Consider the following 16,765-nt stretch of genomic DNA (forward strand, 5'->3'; position numbering starts at 1 on the left):
AGGCTAGTGACATGCAATATATTTTGTCAGATAATCTGTTCCTAGAAGCCCAGGTGGTATTTAACCTTCCGGACCCTGAATAAGTGCCATTTGACCACTCACTGGCCGAGGTGACCTTTCAGCACTCTCCTCCCAGTGTGGTGCAAAGATGAAGATGGTCCTGTGCAGACTGGCAGAGGATTCATGGAGCCTCCTGCCTGCTGTGCTGGAGGTGAGGAGGCTTTGTACTGCAAAGCTCCAGGCAAGAAGTAACTAGAGGAGGCTTTATGACACAAAGGAATGTTGCACTGAATGATGGTTTGGAAAAATTTACCCCGCATCTTTGCATGTTGATGAATGACAACCATTCATAGTGTACTGATCACTCAAGTTGTGGGCATGATGGTAAAGTTCTGTCTTTCATTTACAGTATGTTCATCACTGATTGACTGTTTTAGTTTATGTTGCGCATTGTGGTTTTGTCTTCTACTGACTACAAAGGCAGAGAGCTATATACAAAATGCAGATTATGACCAGCAACACATAACATATACAGACTAAGTAAAATGTGGTGGTTTTGATGGTTGCATATCTGAAAGATTTTGACCATTTTTTTAATTAGTTGTTTAGGTTCAAGAAACAGAAGCTAAACTTTAAATGCTGTTATTCTATTACAATCATCCATTCAGGGGCAGATCTAGAGAAAAATTAATAGGGTGGCAAAGGGGTGGCAGATACATTGTAGGAGGTGGCACATATATATATATATATATATATATATATATATATATATATATATATATATATATATATATATATATATATATATATATATATACTGCTGAAATAAGTATGTTAAATGAGTAAATATCATTTGTATTTGTCAGCCAATCCTAAACATGAGTTGTTCTTATTAGCTGTCAATCACAATATGTGATTTGATATGTCTAGCAGAAAGGGGAAAAGATTTAAACTGAAATAAAGTCAACCTTACACACTTTGAAGAAATCAAATGCTAGATATGTTAAAAATGTTTCTTAAATTTAGCAACAAATTAGATTGAGACTAGACAATGTCTCTCTTATGTACTGTTTTGGACTGTTTTTGCATTTGTGTGATCTCTGCTTATGTTCAGCCTGCCACAATGATTACATTATCAATTCATCTAGAACAGAGTCAGAGTCCACATCATTTTATTTATTGTCTTAGATTTGTGGTTTGATTTTTTGATGCTCTTTATTTGAGACATTTCTTACAATAATTCTGTAACATTTGGATATACTTAAGAATTAAGGATCTACTTATCATCTTAAAATTAAGACTACCTACATCAGATAATAATTTGTCCAAAAAGGTAATTATTGTGACAGATGTACGTCTTACTCAGATATATTGTACTAAAGCAATATTCATAGCATGTGGACCAGCTGGACCAGAGATAGTCTCTGATTTACCTTTCTCTGTCTGAGCTCTGCATGCCTTCATTTCTTTCTCTCTCTCTTAACTCTTCCTCCTCCATCTCCTCTCTGGGATGTTCTTCCTCCTCTCTTCTTTTAGGCTTGGAAAAGCTGGTGGTGGTTCCCTTCCTCTTCATTCTTTACTGTCTCCTACAAGAATCACACTGACTGAACTATGTTTTTTCCTTTGATAATTTTCATTATTAACTATGACACAATCTGATCTGTACAATTTAAACCTTTAAAGAGATACTTAACATGTAAACGTTTTTTCAGCTGTAAACTAAATGATATGACTGCACTATGATGAAACACATCAATGTTGGTGTTATTATGACCTTGACACCAAAATTATAAAAACCAGCATTAAACAAGCAGGATTTAGTTTTCAAACAGTGCATGAAAACCTGGTGTGACTGGAGGTTTGGTTACACTTTACTGTCATGTAAAGTCTTAGTGAATGTGTGACTTCTTTTGACTTACAGTCTGTTGTCAGAACCACAGGTTGTAGTTATCAAAAAGAAAAGAAAAACTTCAACAGACGATCCCCCACCATCCTTCTGTGGCTGTTCTCTAACATTAGCTAGCTACATAATTAAAAATTAGCAAGGCCCAGGCTCACTGGAAACCGTGGCTCGTCTCGCAAGCAAACACTTTATATGAATTTAGACACTATTAGCATTAAATACATTGTGAACAGTTATATTACCATGTAGTCTAACCCAGTCTAACTAGTAGTGATGTTACGAGATATGCCGAGGCTTCGAAGCGTTTGTCGAGTAATGGAGGGGGCGTGTCCACGAAGCGCGTATCGAGGCTTGCTTCATTTAGGGGAGGAGCCAAAAATGATGACGTTCGAAGCCTCGCAAGCCGGTCGTACCGCGTGACTGGTTCAGGAAGTGGTTCGCAGGTTTGACATGTAATTCAAAATATAAGGGGCAGCAAAACGCAATGGATTCCCGGTTCACATTTGTTGGCTTTTTACCTGCTGTATCTATGCATTCAATCGGTTTGAGACTCTTTTTTTTTTTTTTTTATAGAACCAGCCAGAAAGAGAAGATTCTACCCTGTCTGGGAACACTTTGACCTGATTTCTCCTAATAAAGTAGGCACATAAGTGAAGTGTAATATGTATAACTGTGACAACACCACACACCGCTTGTTCTAATTTCTTTTTTTTTTCTGGTATTTTAAAAGGTGAAGTGTCTGTTGTGTTCCAAGGAGCTAGAGAAATATTGTCCAAAAAAAGCAGTCCCCTGAATCCCAGCACTGTGGAAAAATTTATATTTTTGAATAAAAACAAATAAAATGTTGTCCCTACTTTTGTTTTACAGGTTGTCACTGGTACCACATGCACAGTCACACAACAACAAGTAGCAAAAGCACAATAAATTTTATTTATATAGCCCTAATTACAATTAAAAGTATCTAAGCACTTTACAGAAAGCCAGAACCTGACATCAATCAAGCAGTCAAGCTACAAATCTCAAATCTCTCTCCAATTTTTTTCCATTTCCCCCTCTGTCCCTGCTATCAGGAAAAGCAGACACTATATTAAGTATATTACTTGTTTATTGGCATTATCATTTAAGCACAATTCAAAGCTTCACATAGCAAAGCTAGTGTGTCATTATAGGCACTCTGCCTGTTTTGCTTTTATTTGTCCAGTTGATGGCGCAGTAGAGCAAATGAAGCACCATGAAGCTTCGAACCATGAGTGAACCAATTGGATGGAAAGCCTCAATGCTTCATGAAGCTTCATCTCGCCATCACTACTAACTAGTGTCTAACTGTCACGTTTTGTCGGCCACACCGAAGTCCAGCTGTCATCCACATGATGAGGTCTAAGAGCAGCTCCCTCAGGGGGGTCGTGTCGCCTCATATCTGTAGCAGCAAATACCTCATTTCCACCAATACGGTGGTGGAAATGAGGTACTACGTGGTGCATTCGAAAGCACTCGGACATCGGAGTTTCATTCGTTATTCGTCTTTCCTGGACTTTCGCTCTGTACGGCCGGCCACAACCTTTCATATACATATTTTTGAATTAGATCGTTCAGAACTGGGGTGGCAGCCGGTGTGGCAAGGCATCTTCTAGGGGTGGCAGTTGCCACCCTATGCCCCTACCCTTTTGTTATTGCAGTTGTTTCTGTGAAGGACTCAGCCTTAAATCACCTGCAGCTGGTTCACAATGAAGCACAGACTGGTGAACCCCCAGGTTGCATCTCCAAACTCTTTTTCCTTTATGTCACTTCCAGACTTGCTGATCAGTTACTGTTCTCCATTCCAGTCCCAATTACAATCCAGGTTAAACTGCAGTTTGTCACTAGACCTTAAGCAGTGCATGTAGATATGACTAACAACACTGTCTATTGTTGCTTCCATCTGCTCTCTGTGCAATATAGTGTTTATGATTTTATCCTGATAATCTATTTCTTATTTAATCATTTCTTCTTGTTTGTGTTTTTATTTGCTTATAATCATAAATCACACAATCTCATCTCACTGTGAAGTACTTCGGTCAACTTTAAACAAGCTGACTGGACTAGAAAGTCCTCAACAGGCTTCTAAATTTCCAATATTTTCAACGCGGGGGTATTTTTAGTAATATCTGGGTCGTTTTACTTACTATATTTCATTATATTGCGAATATTTCCTGCCTGGAGTGCCATCATGGGGCTTCAAACTGTGTAAATGAAGGTCACATGGTGAGTCCTGCTGCCCTCCCGCGGTCGGTGAGGGTATAAAAACGTGACCTAGCGCGCATGCTCAGACAGCCCGGTTCAACTGTGTCTCCTCACCTTCAGCCATCTTAACCATGTTGGGATCTGTGGGACGCTGCTGCAGCGGGGCTCTGCAGGCTTTAAAGCCTGGAGTCAACTCTCTGAAGACCCTCAGTGGGAGACATGCGGCTCTTTATACGAGTAAGATAACACACTTTAAAGACCGGCTCCGACTGTCAGCGTTAAATGGGGTTTGTCTCTACTGCAAGTGGCTCAGTGGGTCGGCCTCAGCTTTAGCATCGAGAGTTCATTCATTCCAGATTAGCAGGATTTTTAGTTAAATAAAACAGCTAAAATAAGAGATAAGCACTAATTTGTTTTTGTTTTTATCCCACTCAGACTTTATAGCTTCAGAAATTACTTAATTTACTGTTTCCAATCAATGACCTTACATAGTAACTTGGTGCAAGTCAGTGTTTCACAAACTGTCTGAAACTTTTCAACCTGTTTGCTTCAGTTTCAACAAAATGTGTGCAAAACTATAAAGAAACTTTCAAATGTGGGAATTTCAATGTTAGGTTTATTTATCTGTCTTACAGACTTTGCTTTAATCACATGCAACACCAATTAATGTATGGGTCAGTATATAATTGAGGTACTTTTGAAGTCCATGGGATATATCTTGCATACGTTTTTAGTAAAAGTAAAAAAAAAAACAAAAAAAAAAAACAAGCTTTTCTATGTTCATTATGATCATACATTTACAAATTCCATAATTATTTATGATGGAAACAATCACTTATTAATAAAAAAAATGACTGGATGTCACTAAAATGTCAACTAACTCTGAATTTAACAGCAACCACCTTCTAATTAGCTAAACAATAATAAAATGAGCTTATTCAAAAATTGTTTTGATTGTGTTCTTTTTATTAAGTTGACGTAATCATGGCATGTATTTCTTTTTCGACAATATATCAAATTTTAAATGGAAAATAACAAATTGTATCTGTGACAGAGAAATCACTTTCACCTAAATTACCCATTACAAAAACACCTCTGAAGGAAGTGTGTTCATTCCAGATCACATGACCTGCTCCACATGATGTCATTTCCTCCTGGAGAAAAGACTGGCAAGACTCCAAGGTTTTCTTAGTTATTTAATATAAAGTAGTGTGTGAGTCAAGTGTGGATTTAACGGATGTCAACAGGTTTACGACAATATCTTTATAAATAACTTTCAATTTTACTCAATTGTGTATATAATATTTAGAAGAATCTTTCTGTAAAAATGCCATGTGGCGTTTGGCTATAGGTGGCTATGTTGATTTTAGGCCTAAAAACAGCAAAAATGTCAACTATGTTACAAAAAGTCCTGCAATTATATATTGACCCGTATAATCTGTATGGTGTCATAGTCGCTGTTAAATGTCATGTCATATATATACATTCACTGTCATTATCTTTTCAGGCCGGGGTTACGCTACCCCAGCTGCTCAGGCAGCACTGGCCAATGGCCGCATCGTGGCTGTGATTGGTGCTGTGGTGGACGTCCAGTTCGATGAAGGCCTGCCTCCCATCCTCAATGCCCTGGAGGTGGTGGGCCGTGACAGCAGGCTGGTGCTGGAGGTGGCACAGCACCTGGGTGAGTGTCTGAAGTGATCCAACAAGTCAGCGTTTAACCTGTCCAGTGTGACTTTTAGAGAGTGTCCTTACAGTCTCTTCTCATGTCTTTCCTCTCAGGTGAAAACACAGTCAGGACGATTGCCATGGATGGTACTGAGGGTCTGGTCCGTGGTCAGCAGGTTCTGGACACTGGAGCCCCCATCAGGATCCCTGTCGGCCCTGAGACTTTGGGCAGGATCATGAATGTCATTGGAGAGCCCATTGATGAGAGGGGTCCGATTACTACCAAACAGTAAGTATTAGGAAGATCATGATGCTGGAGTGATCCAGACCAAAACTAACCATGTGTTAGTCTATCTCAGTGAATTTAAACATCACTGTGCTCTGGGTGGCTCCATTTCTAGATTTTAGCATACTGACGACAATCTTTTAAAGTGTGTCAGCACATACTGTTGTTGTCTCTCTCTGGTCATTTGTTTAACCTCTTACAAAAAATGATTCTGAAAAACAGTCATGATACATGATCCCAGCTCATAAGCTGAAGGGGTTGGTTTCTGTTTTTCTTTCTTTTTTGTTTTCAGTTTACCGCTATAACTACTCTACAGTTTTAAGTTGGAAATGCTCAGTCATGGTGTTATCTACCTATTTAAATAGTGTGTCTTCCAGCATATAAAAAACACTATATGGACACGTTAACAGGGTTAAAAACTTAACTTCTGCCAGTAAGGGGATTTTTAAAACCTGAATTTCTTCTAAAAACTGCACACATTTTAAGAAAAATTTAAACAGACAAGATTAAAAAATATATCCTTGGAACAATTATTAAGTTTATTTCTTTTGGTGTTTTTAATTGCATTTGCTATTTTGAAAAATAAAGACTAGAATAACAACCAGCCTAATTCTTTTGTTTAGTGTACTTAAAAATAACCATAATTATTTTGCAGGACTGCTCCTATTCACGCTGAAGCCCCTGAGTTCACCGACATGAGTGTGGATCAGGAGATCCTGGTGACCGGCATCAAAGTGGTAGATCTGCTGGCACCCTATGCCAAGGGTGGAAAGATCGGTGTGTGAATTTTATTTATTACATTTTTTTCTTGGTCCGCACTCAACTTTTCACACAAATATGTCATTATTTGACCATTGTGTATGTCATATTCCTTCAGGTCTGTTTGGTGGTGCTGGTGTTGGCAAGACTGTGTTGATTATGGAGCTGATCAACAATGTGGCCAAGGCTCACGGTGGTTACTCCGTGTTCGCCGGAGTGGGAGAGAGAACCCGTGAGGGAAATGACTTGTACCATGAGATGATTGAGTCTGGAGTGATTAACCTGAAGGACACCACCTCAAAGGTAACAGCCTCAAGGATTCCGTGTATCTGTTAAAGCATAAATATAGAGACTGTAGCACAGGATTTAAATCTTTCCTTATATTCGTGTTGCCAGGTGGCACTGGTGTACGGTCAGATGAATGAACCTCCAGGTGCTCGTGCTAGAGTTGCTCTGACGGGTCTGACTGTTGCTGAATACTTCCGAGATCAGGAGGGACAGGATGTGCTTCTCTTCATTGACAACATCTTTAGGTTCACCCAGGCTGGATCGGAGGTTTGCAATGCACAACAGTTTTTTCAATATTTGCACGCCCTCAATAAAATGACATTTTTAAACAGTACATATTTGTGTAATTGTCATTCAGGTGTCTGCCCTGTTGGGTCGTATCCCTTCTGCCGTGGGTTACCAGCCCACCTTGGCCACTGATATGGGAACAATGCAGGAGAGAATTACCACTACCAAGAAGGGCTCCATCACCTCAGTACAAGTGAGAAGATATAAGATGCTAATTGTGTGTCTTGCATTTTCTGTATCATTCATACTAAAATAGTTTATGTTACAGGCTATCTACGTGCCTGCTGATGATTTGACTGATCCTGCTCCGGCCACAACTTTCGCTCACTTAGATGCAACAACTGTGCTGTCTCGTGCTATCGCTGAGCTTGGTATCTATCCAGCTGTGGATCCTCTCGATTCCACCTCCCGTATCATGGACCCCAATATCGTTGGGGCTGAACACTACGATGTTGCTCGTGGTGTGCAGAAGATCCTCCAGGTCCAAGTCTTATGTTGCAGATTTTAACGTCTATCAGTAAACGTTCTCCATGCAAAAAACAAACTAAACCTTACTATTTTTCTTTTTTATAGGACTACAAATCATTGCAGGATATTATTGCTATCCTCGGTATGGATGAACTGTCTGAGGAAGACAGGCTGACTGTAGCTCGTGCTCGCAAGATCCAGCGTTTCCTGTCTCAGCCCTTCCAGGTAGCAGAAGTCTTTACAGGTCATTTGGGCAAGTTGGTTCCTCTCAAGGAAACAATCAAAGGCTTTAAGAGCATCCTTGGAGGTAAAGTGCAGCACGGATGTCAAAACTTTTTTAAATGGGATGAACTTAATGGAGTTTAGATGGTAACGTTTATTCTTTTCTCTCTTCAAGGTGAATATGATGCCTTGCCAGAGCAGGCTTTCTACATGGTGGGTCCAATTGAAGAAGTTGTTGAAAAGGCTGAGAAACTGGCAGAGGAACATTCATAAATCATTTGTCTATAAGGTTGGAAAGTTTTATGAGAACATTTGTACAGTATTAGTTGTATTTGAGAAACTTCTAACATGTCTAAGTATACGTGTTGTGGTTCTAAGCCAAAGATATTAAAATTTACATTGTGATATATATATATATATAACATTTTTGTCATGGTTTATTTTCTATTTTCAGTGTTGGCACCTACAGCAAGTACACATACTTGGAAAAAAGTTTGTTTGGATTAAAACAAAGTCAAAAAATTGTAGCACTTAACGTAATACTGAAGTTTAGCCTATCACAAGGCGAAGTGTCTTATTTAACTCCTTTTCCTGTGCCAGGAGGTAGGTGCTGTGTTCCTTGAAGGCATCAAAATCCTGTAAAATAGAGAAGAAAACATATTGAGCATTCTTAGCCCAACAAATTACCTTCTTTAATACTGCAGGTTTCAACACACCTTATTCAGCTTCTCAAACTTTGTCTCCGATTCATCAAGAGCAGACTGCAGAGACTTCACTCTTACATCTGTGTTAACTGCTTCTGCTTCCAGTTTGAACCTATAGAAAGTCGAGGACAAATACAGATTTGACTTGTTCCACTCAGCAGTAGAATAGAAACATTGTTGGTACACATTGTACCTCTCCTGTGCTTTGATCCGGGCTTTCTTCTCCTCTTTCCAGCTTCTCTCCAGTTGCTGGATTTCCTTTTGTTTTTCCTGTATTTAACACCACTTTGTATGTAAATGAAGCGAGTGTTTCATTCTGTGCAAATTTGTGATTTTAGTGTGGAGAGCAGTCTATTAATTCACCTGTATTACTTTGCCTCTTTCTACAGAAAGACACAGTAATTTGTCCTTCTCGTTGGTGAGATTCGTCAAGCTTTCTCTGATGTTGGTTTCCTTCAAAGCAAGCTGTTCTTCGGCCTCCTGTAGCTTCTGCTTCAAGTCTGGTTGTGAGGGAAAAAGGTCACAAGTTTAAAAGAGCCTGTATGTTGTAGCTATTTGGAGAATCAATGTGCCATTTCCACATACCTTTGCATATTTCTACACCTTCTCTGTGCTGTTGTTGAGCATCATGCAACTGACTGAGCAATGATCTTTCCTTGGCTTTATGCTGAGTTGCTTGTTCCAGGAATTTTGATTCACATCCAGCTAATTTCTCTCTTAAACATTGAGAGAAAATGCAGCTTTAAATTATCAGTATGACAAAAATGTTGAATAATGTACAAATACTGATGCAATTGCTTGCTGCTTTAAGTTATGATTTTCATTACTGATATATATTTTGATTATCTTTTCAATACTCTACAAAATGGTAAAAAGAAAAGGTATTCTATTAACAGTTGCATATAACACAAACAGTTAATCACATTTCAGAGGCTTGAACCAATTACTTTCGTAGTTCAGTTTGACACAACAATGGATGATCAACACAACTGGTAAAGAAGTTTGAAAATTTACCGATATTCGTTTTCTTTTTTTGTGTATTTCTCCGTCAGCAGTTTGATGTCTTGCATTAGTTTTTGAACATGCACTTCTTTATCGTGTAACTTTTGGGAGAAAAGTGTCTGATTTTCTTTCTGCAGCTGTTCATTTTCCAGCTTCAGCTGGACATTCTTTTTTTTGTGCTCCTCCATGAATTCAATAATTCCTTGACTGCAGGCAACTAAATCCCTAAAGCTTTTCTCTGTTTCCTCTGTTTTCTTTCTTGCACCGTCCAGTTCTTCCTGGCAGTGTGTTACTTGCTCCTCAAGCTCTGTATTGATTTTCTGCAGGGCTTGATATCGGAGAATCATCTCATCTGCTCTCCGTTTCAGCATGCAGATCAAACTTGACTGTTCGTCTATCCTGGATCGCAGCACTCTTCTGTCTGTTACATCTTCTGTAGAAAGACACTGAAGTTTCTCTGGTAACGTCTGAATACTGTCCATATGCTGGCAACAAAAGCAAGAAACCTTGTATTAAAACATGACTATAACTGCTATCCTCTCACACCGGTCAAGGCGCACTCACTCACCCACCTTCAGTCTGGTTCTATCAGGTTTCTCCCTGTTAAGACTGTTTTTTCACCTTTCCTGTAACCAAACGCTTGCTCATTGGAGAGTTGTAGATTTAATCCCTTTATACTCTAGAGCAACTAATGATTATTTTCGCTGTTGACTAATATACTGATTTTTGTCTTGATTACTCAATTAGCTGTTTTTGCTTGAAAATTTTACTTTAAAATAGCAATAACATGAATATAAAAATAATCTGGAAATTAATTTAGTTGTTGACCACTATTTGATTAATTAATTATTAGTTTCAGCTCCATAATACTGTAAGGACTTATAGGATATGGCGCTGTATGAATAAAAGAGAATTAAACAGTAGTTTATACTAAATACATTTTAGCACTTAAAACACTCTTTATGGGGGTAGAAAAGCGGACATTGTTTTTGGATTACTACTGATGCACTTACTTATGGTTGAAAAAGGTAGCATTTCAGCTATATATGCATTCTCGTATTATTTTGTACACAAAAGTCTAAATCTGTAAAGTAACTATAACTGTCAAACTAATGGTGGAGAAATTACAAGGTTGTTGTGTAGACAATATTTCTTCAGAAATGTACTCAGCACTATAGTAGTACTTCCACGATTGAAAATATATAAATACAAAAATGGATTTAAATGGGCTACTTTTGGAGTAAATCAACAATTTGCTGTTGATATATCTGAAGAACTACTGTAAACACTACATCAATATTTTAACTGTAATGTGCTATTTTTTTTTTCCATGGAAGTACTGTTGAATCTTGTAAAATTTTATGCCATTTTGGAGACAAAATCAAGAATGACTGTTTACTGCAGTTCACAAAGCACTGTTTGGACTGGGACTTTTATTTTGGTAGGTAAGAATATTGCTAATAAATTTGATACTGCAAGATAGTTACATTTTATTATTTTTACAATAGTTGAATAGCTTATACTTATATACTTATACATTTTGCCTTTATTAATTAATCCCACTCCATTAAAATGTAAATTGCCTCATCATCGCATTTTAAATGTCAAACAGAGTTGGTAAATTTCAAGTCTAAATCATAACACACGCAGTTATTTGTTGCATTTGTCTACAATTCACAGGTTATTACAGTAAAATTAATGTTGATTACATTGGAAACACTACACACACACGATCCACTGTTGAGCATGGTGATCAATTATACAGCAATTAACTGTTTAACTAAATAACAACGCTTGATAAAAACACTATAATATATATATATATATATATATATATATATATATATATATATATATATATATATATATATAAAAATATATATATATATATTTTTTTTTTTAAAACAAGGAATCAATGTACGAGATGCAGATTCATCGTTTCTTAAAGTTTATTTACACATACCTCCACAGCGCTGCCCTCCATCTTCAACAAGCTTTCTGCATGTCTCTGAGGAGTCGCCATGGTGAGTAGAAACCCCAATTTTAACAAATTTCAGCCGTCAAAGTTCATTTTTTATCGTGGACATCTTCAGTGTTTCGGTTACTCGGTCGCTAATAGCAACCATCCTGGAGCCGCCCTCCATTGCGCAGGTGCGGAGCTGCCGGACACGCTGCTCGGTCACAAGATGGCGGAGTTGAGCTGCTTACCAACCGCTAGTACGGAAAGACACAAACCGTCTGGTAAATCATGGTGGAAGAACTGGAGGCTTAAAAACGGTTTCAGTTGTGTATTTAGAAGTTTCGCAATTCTGTCTTGTGTCGCTTTTATTTTTGACAGTCCTTTAGCTGTTTGTATATATTTAATGTCAGTTATCAAATGTTTGGATGGTTGGTAACCTGCCAAACGGGTGTACCTCCAGGCAACCTTCAAGGAACGTTACGAGAACAGTCTTGAAGGTTGCCTGGATGTTGCCCTGCTTTCTGGGTCGTGTTTACAACAAGCTACGACTTTATCGTAATTTTCTAGAAAAACTAACGTCATGAAACGTTCTTTTAAGGTTACTTGAATGTTTCAATGTTTCTGGAACTTTCTTGTAAATTTCTGGAAACGCTAACTGTCTACGTACGTTCTTTTAAGGTTTTTTGAACGTTCCCCCATTTTCTGAATGTGTTTACAACTGAGTTTTCTTGAAAATTTCTAGTTAAGCTAACTGTCAGGATATGTTATCTTAAGGTTACTTAAATGTTTTCTGGGCTGTGTTTACAACAAACTGAGACTTTCTTGTAAATTTCTAGAAAACATAATAGTGTTAGTTCTTTTAGGGTTACTTGAACGTCTCTGTTTTCCGGGCTGTTTACAACAACCTGTGACTTTATTGTGAATTTCTAGACAAGCTAATTGCCAGGAAACGTTCCCAAAAGGTTCACTGAAGGTTTAATATGAACCTTAAGTGGTACCTGATAAGAAATTCATATATTTTGTACCACATTTTAGTGCGTTAGTGTAACATGTAATATGCCGCTTAACAATGTTCTTGTCATGTTTACGTGCCAAATATGCAGCAAGGGTCTTTGCTCCAGCTCGAACCGGACAAGCAGGGATTACGTGATTTGCCCGGGCCTTCAGGACACCCTAATACGAGGCTTTTCGTGGTTGTATAATAATATTTTATTAACCCCAATCATTATTTCCCCCCTCTTAACGCCCAAAGCGAAGGGCAAGACCGCGATGATAGCCCCGCTGAGAGTGAAAAATCACTGGCTCTCGGGACTAGTTGGACCTGCAATGGTATTATGCAGATTCCAGGGCCAGAGAGGGATTTATCCGGAGGGCCGAGGCTGGGCTCAGGGTTGGGGGAGCGGCTGTCCCGGCCTTTGTGCACGCCCCTTTTCATCAACTAGCGGGCCAAGAAAGACAGAGGAAAGCAACAGCATCCCAGCCCCAGTCCTTACAGCTCCTCCATCTGCACAAGCGGAGCTGGACGGACCAGCCAGAATGTGGAGAGCACTGCTGCTAAAACTCTTCCTCGTCTCCATATGCTGTGTTAGATGGTGCCACTCAGAAGGTAAGTACTGTATTTTGTTGTTTTTTTGTTTGTTTTTGTTACTGTTTTTATTTCTTTCTTTCTGTCCATACAGGCTCTTTGCTGCATGACTCCTTGCTGCATGTTGTGCTGCTACTGCACTTGTTGCTCATCAAAACAAAACAGATCAAGTGAAGCAGAATAGTTGTTGAATTAATTGCATATAAAGTATCTATCTAATGAGCAGTATTTGATGGCATTAATGGAGAATTAACCAGCTAAACACATGGGAATTCTCTTATCTTGTCTCTTAAAAAGCTACTATTTTAATAGTGGTACATAATATCCTCCCATGAAGGTGAAGTAATTGTGGCTGTGGAGCAAAATGTTTTGCCACATAGTATTACTTTAAAGGTTGAGCACAAAGCCTTCCTCAGACAGATTGGAAGTTCTCTTGAGGAACTTTTGCCTGAGCTTTACTGTTGCTAGGTAACAGAAAAGAGCATGTGACTTACAATCTGTGAGGACTGAGAGCTACTGGTACAAATCTCATTCAGTGGAGCAGATTTTACGCTACAAACTACGGATTCAAACTTGATTCCAGCTCGAGGGAGAACTTTATTTACTAATCTGACAGACAAAATGCTCAGATACTGCCTTTTATACGTGACAGTCTCATGCTTGTCTGTTGTGTTTGTAGCCCAGTTAGAGCCTACTTCTCAAATTGTAATCTGCTTTCTTTTTGCTCAACCCTTAGTATGTAAGCTCCTTAGTGTGAATCAAGCAACTAATTACACTGCAGCTGCTGCAGAATGGAATCATTTCTACCTAAGGAGCAGTTTGGAGTTAAGAAAAAAAATTGTACCAGGAGTAGCTAAGGTCAAGGCCACAGCTTTGTTATTTATTTATTATGAAATATCCTGGACCTATTTCCTCAGTGGCTGAGAGACACATAAGAACAGAAAATGTGGACAGTGCAAGCCAAAAAGACAATAGAACTTTGTTGACAATGAGACTGTAGCATTTAAAAAATTCGGCTGGCATTTCCTGTGAATTTCAGCAGCTACACAACTTGTAGACGAAATTTTGCTGATGATGGCTGAAGTGTAGAAAAATGATGACTTAACTGAAACGGCAGAATCTCAGCAGGCTTTGTCAGCATGTTCACATTAATCATTAGCTTGGATTTGTTGTGATTAACAGACAGTGATATAGACTAAGAAAAAACTCATTTATCTTTAACCGGAATTTTAAATTACCCTTCCATGTTATACAACTATATGAGTATCAAGTGCTGATGTGATGTGTGGATGTGCGAGTCACGTTGTCAGATGTGTCCTTTAAAAATGTAAGATTAGTAGCAATTCAGTAGTGTTTCCTGTAAGTGGGACGGGATACGTTACACAAACCCAGAAATATCTTCTGATTTGTTAATTGTTTCTTTCTTGACCTCATGAAACACATTAACCAGGTCTTGATCTTGATACTCCTGCTGACACTGGCATTAATAGCTAATGTGACAGTCTAAAGAGATTTCATGGTGGTGGTTTATTAACTATCCTCTGTCATTTTTGCTGTTCTAGACATGTTTTGTCAGTAGATTACGTTGTTTTCTCCATTAATCATTTGCCGGTGAATGAGTGAGTTAATTATCTTTTAATGGTAAAGTAAGAACTTCAGCGGTGGTTTTATTTAATGGAATATGAGGGATATTTTTTGAACTATCCATCCATGTAGAAGATAATAATAATGAAAACTGACATGTTTCTTAATGTATTTGCAGTCTGCTAGTGTTTAGTTAAATTGCGGGGCTAATCTGCCTTTTGTCAACCAAACCTATTTTGAGTTTGAGTCTGTGACGGCATCAGTAAAAATGTTTTCTTTTGTGTTCCAACTTTTCAAGGCATACAAAACTGGCCAGCATGTGTGCGTTAAACCTCACACAGGCCAGCTGCTTTCCGGTGTAGAAGCCTAAGTCCTTGTGCAACAGTAACACTGCATTAGAAACTGGAACACAGTTGACACAAATTGAGAGCAAATCCTTTTGTAGCTCCCCCTGTCTACGTTAAAGACACCAAGGATGGAGTTCAGCCTTTAGCCAACTGCTGTTGAACTGTGACTCACTGTATAGAGGAAAAATAAGTTGTCCAGTAGCTGTGTTATTGTATTGTGACAACTTAATTTATGATTCTTTTCATTCATTCTTTTGTTAGGACATGCACCGAAATGTTGAGTGAGTATTCCTCAGTTCTAATCAGACCAAGCCTTTATTACTCTCTCCATTTATGCCTTCCTTTTGCTCCCATGCTGCTGCCAAAGTCCCTTGGTTTTTAGCTGTTTTTGAGTGTAGCAGTAAGAGCCAAAGTCACTTGTTTGGCAATTGACTGCATTCTGCTGCATTGATTTCCATATGAAATAGGCAGCAGCACTCCGCTCTGACAGCAGGGACGGGTCCAGCGTTTTCATGCTGCCAGCAGCCGCTTTCTCAACTTTTCTCCACACACATTCATTGAGTGCGCCAAAACAAGATGGCATTGATGAAAGCTTGAAGGCATCTTTTAGGCGCCCCTGCATGACAAGAAAGAGATGCTTCAACAGCAGCAGATAGGTGTTTTCTTATTGGGTGGTTGCGAAAAGGCGACTTACTTTTGTGTTACCTTGTCACAGGATGGAAGACTTACTGTACTTTACTTTCTGATGTCCATCACTAAAGTGACTTTTTGGGGTGACACGTCCAGTTATGAGTACGCATCCCTGCTGGCAACTCTTTTGTGCTATTGTAATTTCACAGTTGGGTTTAAGGCATTTGGGGGGCTTCATTCTAATGAAAATTCCTCTACTGCTTTTGTTTGTTGGCCAATAGTAGGGCATCCTTATCTTCACCCATGGATAGTGCAGTGCGGGCTCCTGCTGTGGGTTTAAGTTGCTAATTAGAAATGACAAGACTAGGAAGAAGGCAACAGAAAACAAATTACACACAAGCTAAAACACTAGTAGAGACACTGATTATCAGACTAATATTTTTTTAATTACAGATTTGTGCTCTTTATAATATTTATTGACATAGATTGCGACTTTGTCAGGTTGAAGGCAGAAATTTGAGGATTAAGGAAAAGCTACAAAGACGCCTTTTTTCAGAATGTAAGAAGAACCGTCACACAAGATAGTGCTGTTGAAAGGTTCAGCTTCAGTGTACTGTATCTGTCACCTTTCCCAGAAGTAATGCTGTCAGGAAACACTGGCTGCATTTGACAGCCTCAAGCAGATTGGTTTCTCCTTGGCTACCACGGTTTTAAGTACTCAACCTAGGTCTGCATGTATGACAGCTATACGATTCTTTATCCTTTTCTAAGCAGAATTTGAGGTCTAAATAAAACAAACTGTCTCCTTTTTATAGTGCTGTCCTCCACAGATGGCTCTTATTGTAACGGGGAAT

At 38.7% G+C, this 16,765-nt stretch overlaps 3 protein-coding genes across 10 annotated transcripts in view; 2 read left to right on the top strand and 1 right to left on the bottom strand.

The window, feature by feature from the left end:
• Positions 1-4,200: 4,200 nt before the first annotated feature.
• LOC111579207 (ATP synthase subunit beta, mitochondrial-like) lies at positions 4,201-10,040 on the top strand. Its single transcript, XM_023286390.3, has 11 exons — positions 4,201-4,360; positions 5,631-5,804; positions 5,903-6,077; positions 6,730-6,851; positions 6,952-7,136; positions 7,230-7,388; positions 7,480-7,602; positions 7,678-7,890; positions 7,983-8,184; positions 8,275-8,388; positions 9,193-10,040. The coding sequence occupies exons 1-10, from the start codon at positions 4,255-4,257 to the stop codon at positions 8,370-8,372; spliced, it is 1,557 nt and encodes a 518-aa protein (XP_023142158.1). The 5' UTR covers positions 4,201-4,254; the 3' UTR covers positions 8,373-8,388; positions 9,193-10,040.
• Positions 8,374-11,931, bottom strand: zgc:172182 (coiled-coil domain-containing protein 89). 2 transcript variants are annotated; one of them, XM_023286392.3, is made up of 7 exons: positions 11,769-11,929; positions 9,818-10,290; positions 9,389-9,519; positions 9,167-9,303; positions 8,997-9,073; positions 8,816-8,915; positions 8,374-8,735 (listed from the first exon to the last, which is right to left on the bottom strand). In XM_023286392.3, the coding sequence occupies exons 1-7, from the start codon at positions 11,826-11,828 to the stop codon at positions 8,649-8,651; spliced, it is 1,065 nt and encodes a 354-aa protein (XP_023142160.2). In that variant the 5' UTR covers positions 11,829-11,929; the 3' UTR covers positions 8,374-8,648. The 2 variants fall into 2 exon arrangements, with proteins under 2 accessions (XP_023142160.2, XP_035811384.2); XM_035955491.2 differs by having other exon boundaries at positions 8,816-9,073; positions 11,769-11,931.
• Positions 11,769-16,765, top strand: part of lrp2a (low density lipoprotein receptor-related protein 2a) — a 53,047-nt gene continuing 48,050 nt past the window's right edge. For 3 of the 7 annotated variants that reach the window (XM_035955500.2, XM_035955503.2, XM_035955501.2), the window contains exon 1: positions 11,773-13,371. In XM_035955500.2, the coding sequence (XP_035811393.2) occupies positions 12,822-13,371 (550 nt within the window). In that variant the 5' untranslated portion in view covers positions 11,773-12,821. Of the gene's footprint in view, positions 13,372-16,765 lie in introns of all 7 variants that reach the window. The other 4 variants (XM_035955504.2, XM_035955505.2, XR_008603270.1 and 1 more) reach the window with 3 other exon arrangements.

Source organism: Amphiprion ocellaris, chromosome 11 (assembly GCF_022539595.1).
Source record: "Amphiprion ocellaris isolate individual 3 ecotype Okinawa chromosome 11, ASM2253959v1, whole genome shotgun sequence".
Classification (NCBI taxonomy): Eukaryota; Metazoa; Chordata; class Actinopteri; family Pomacentridae; genus Amphiprion; species Amphiprion ocellaris.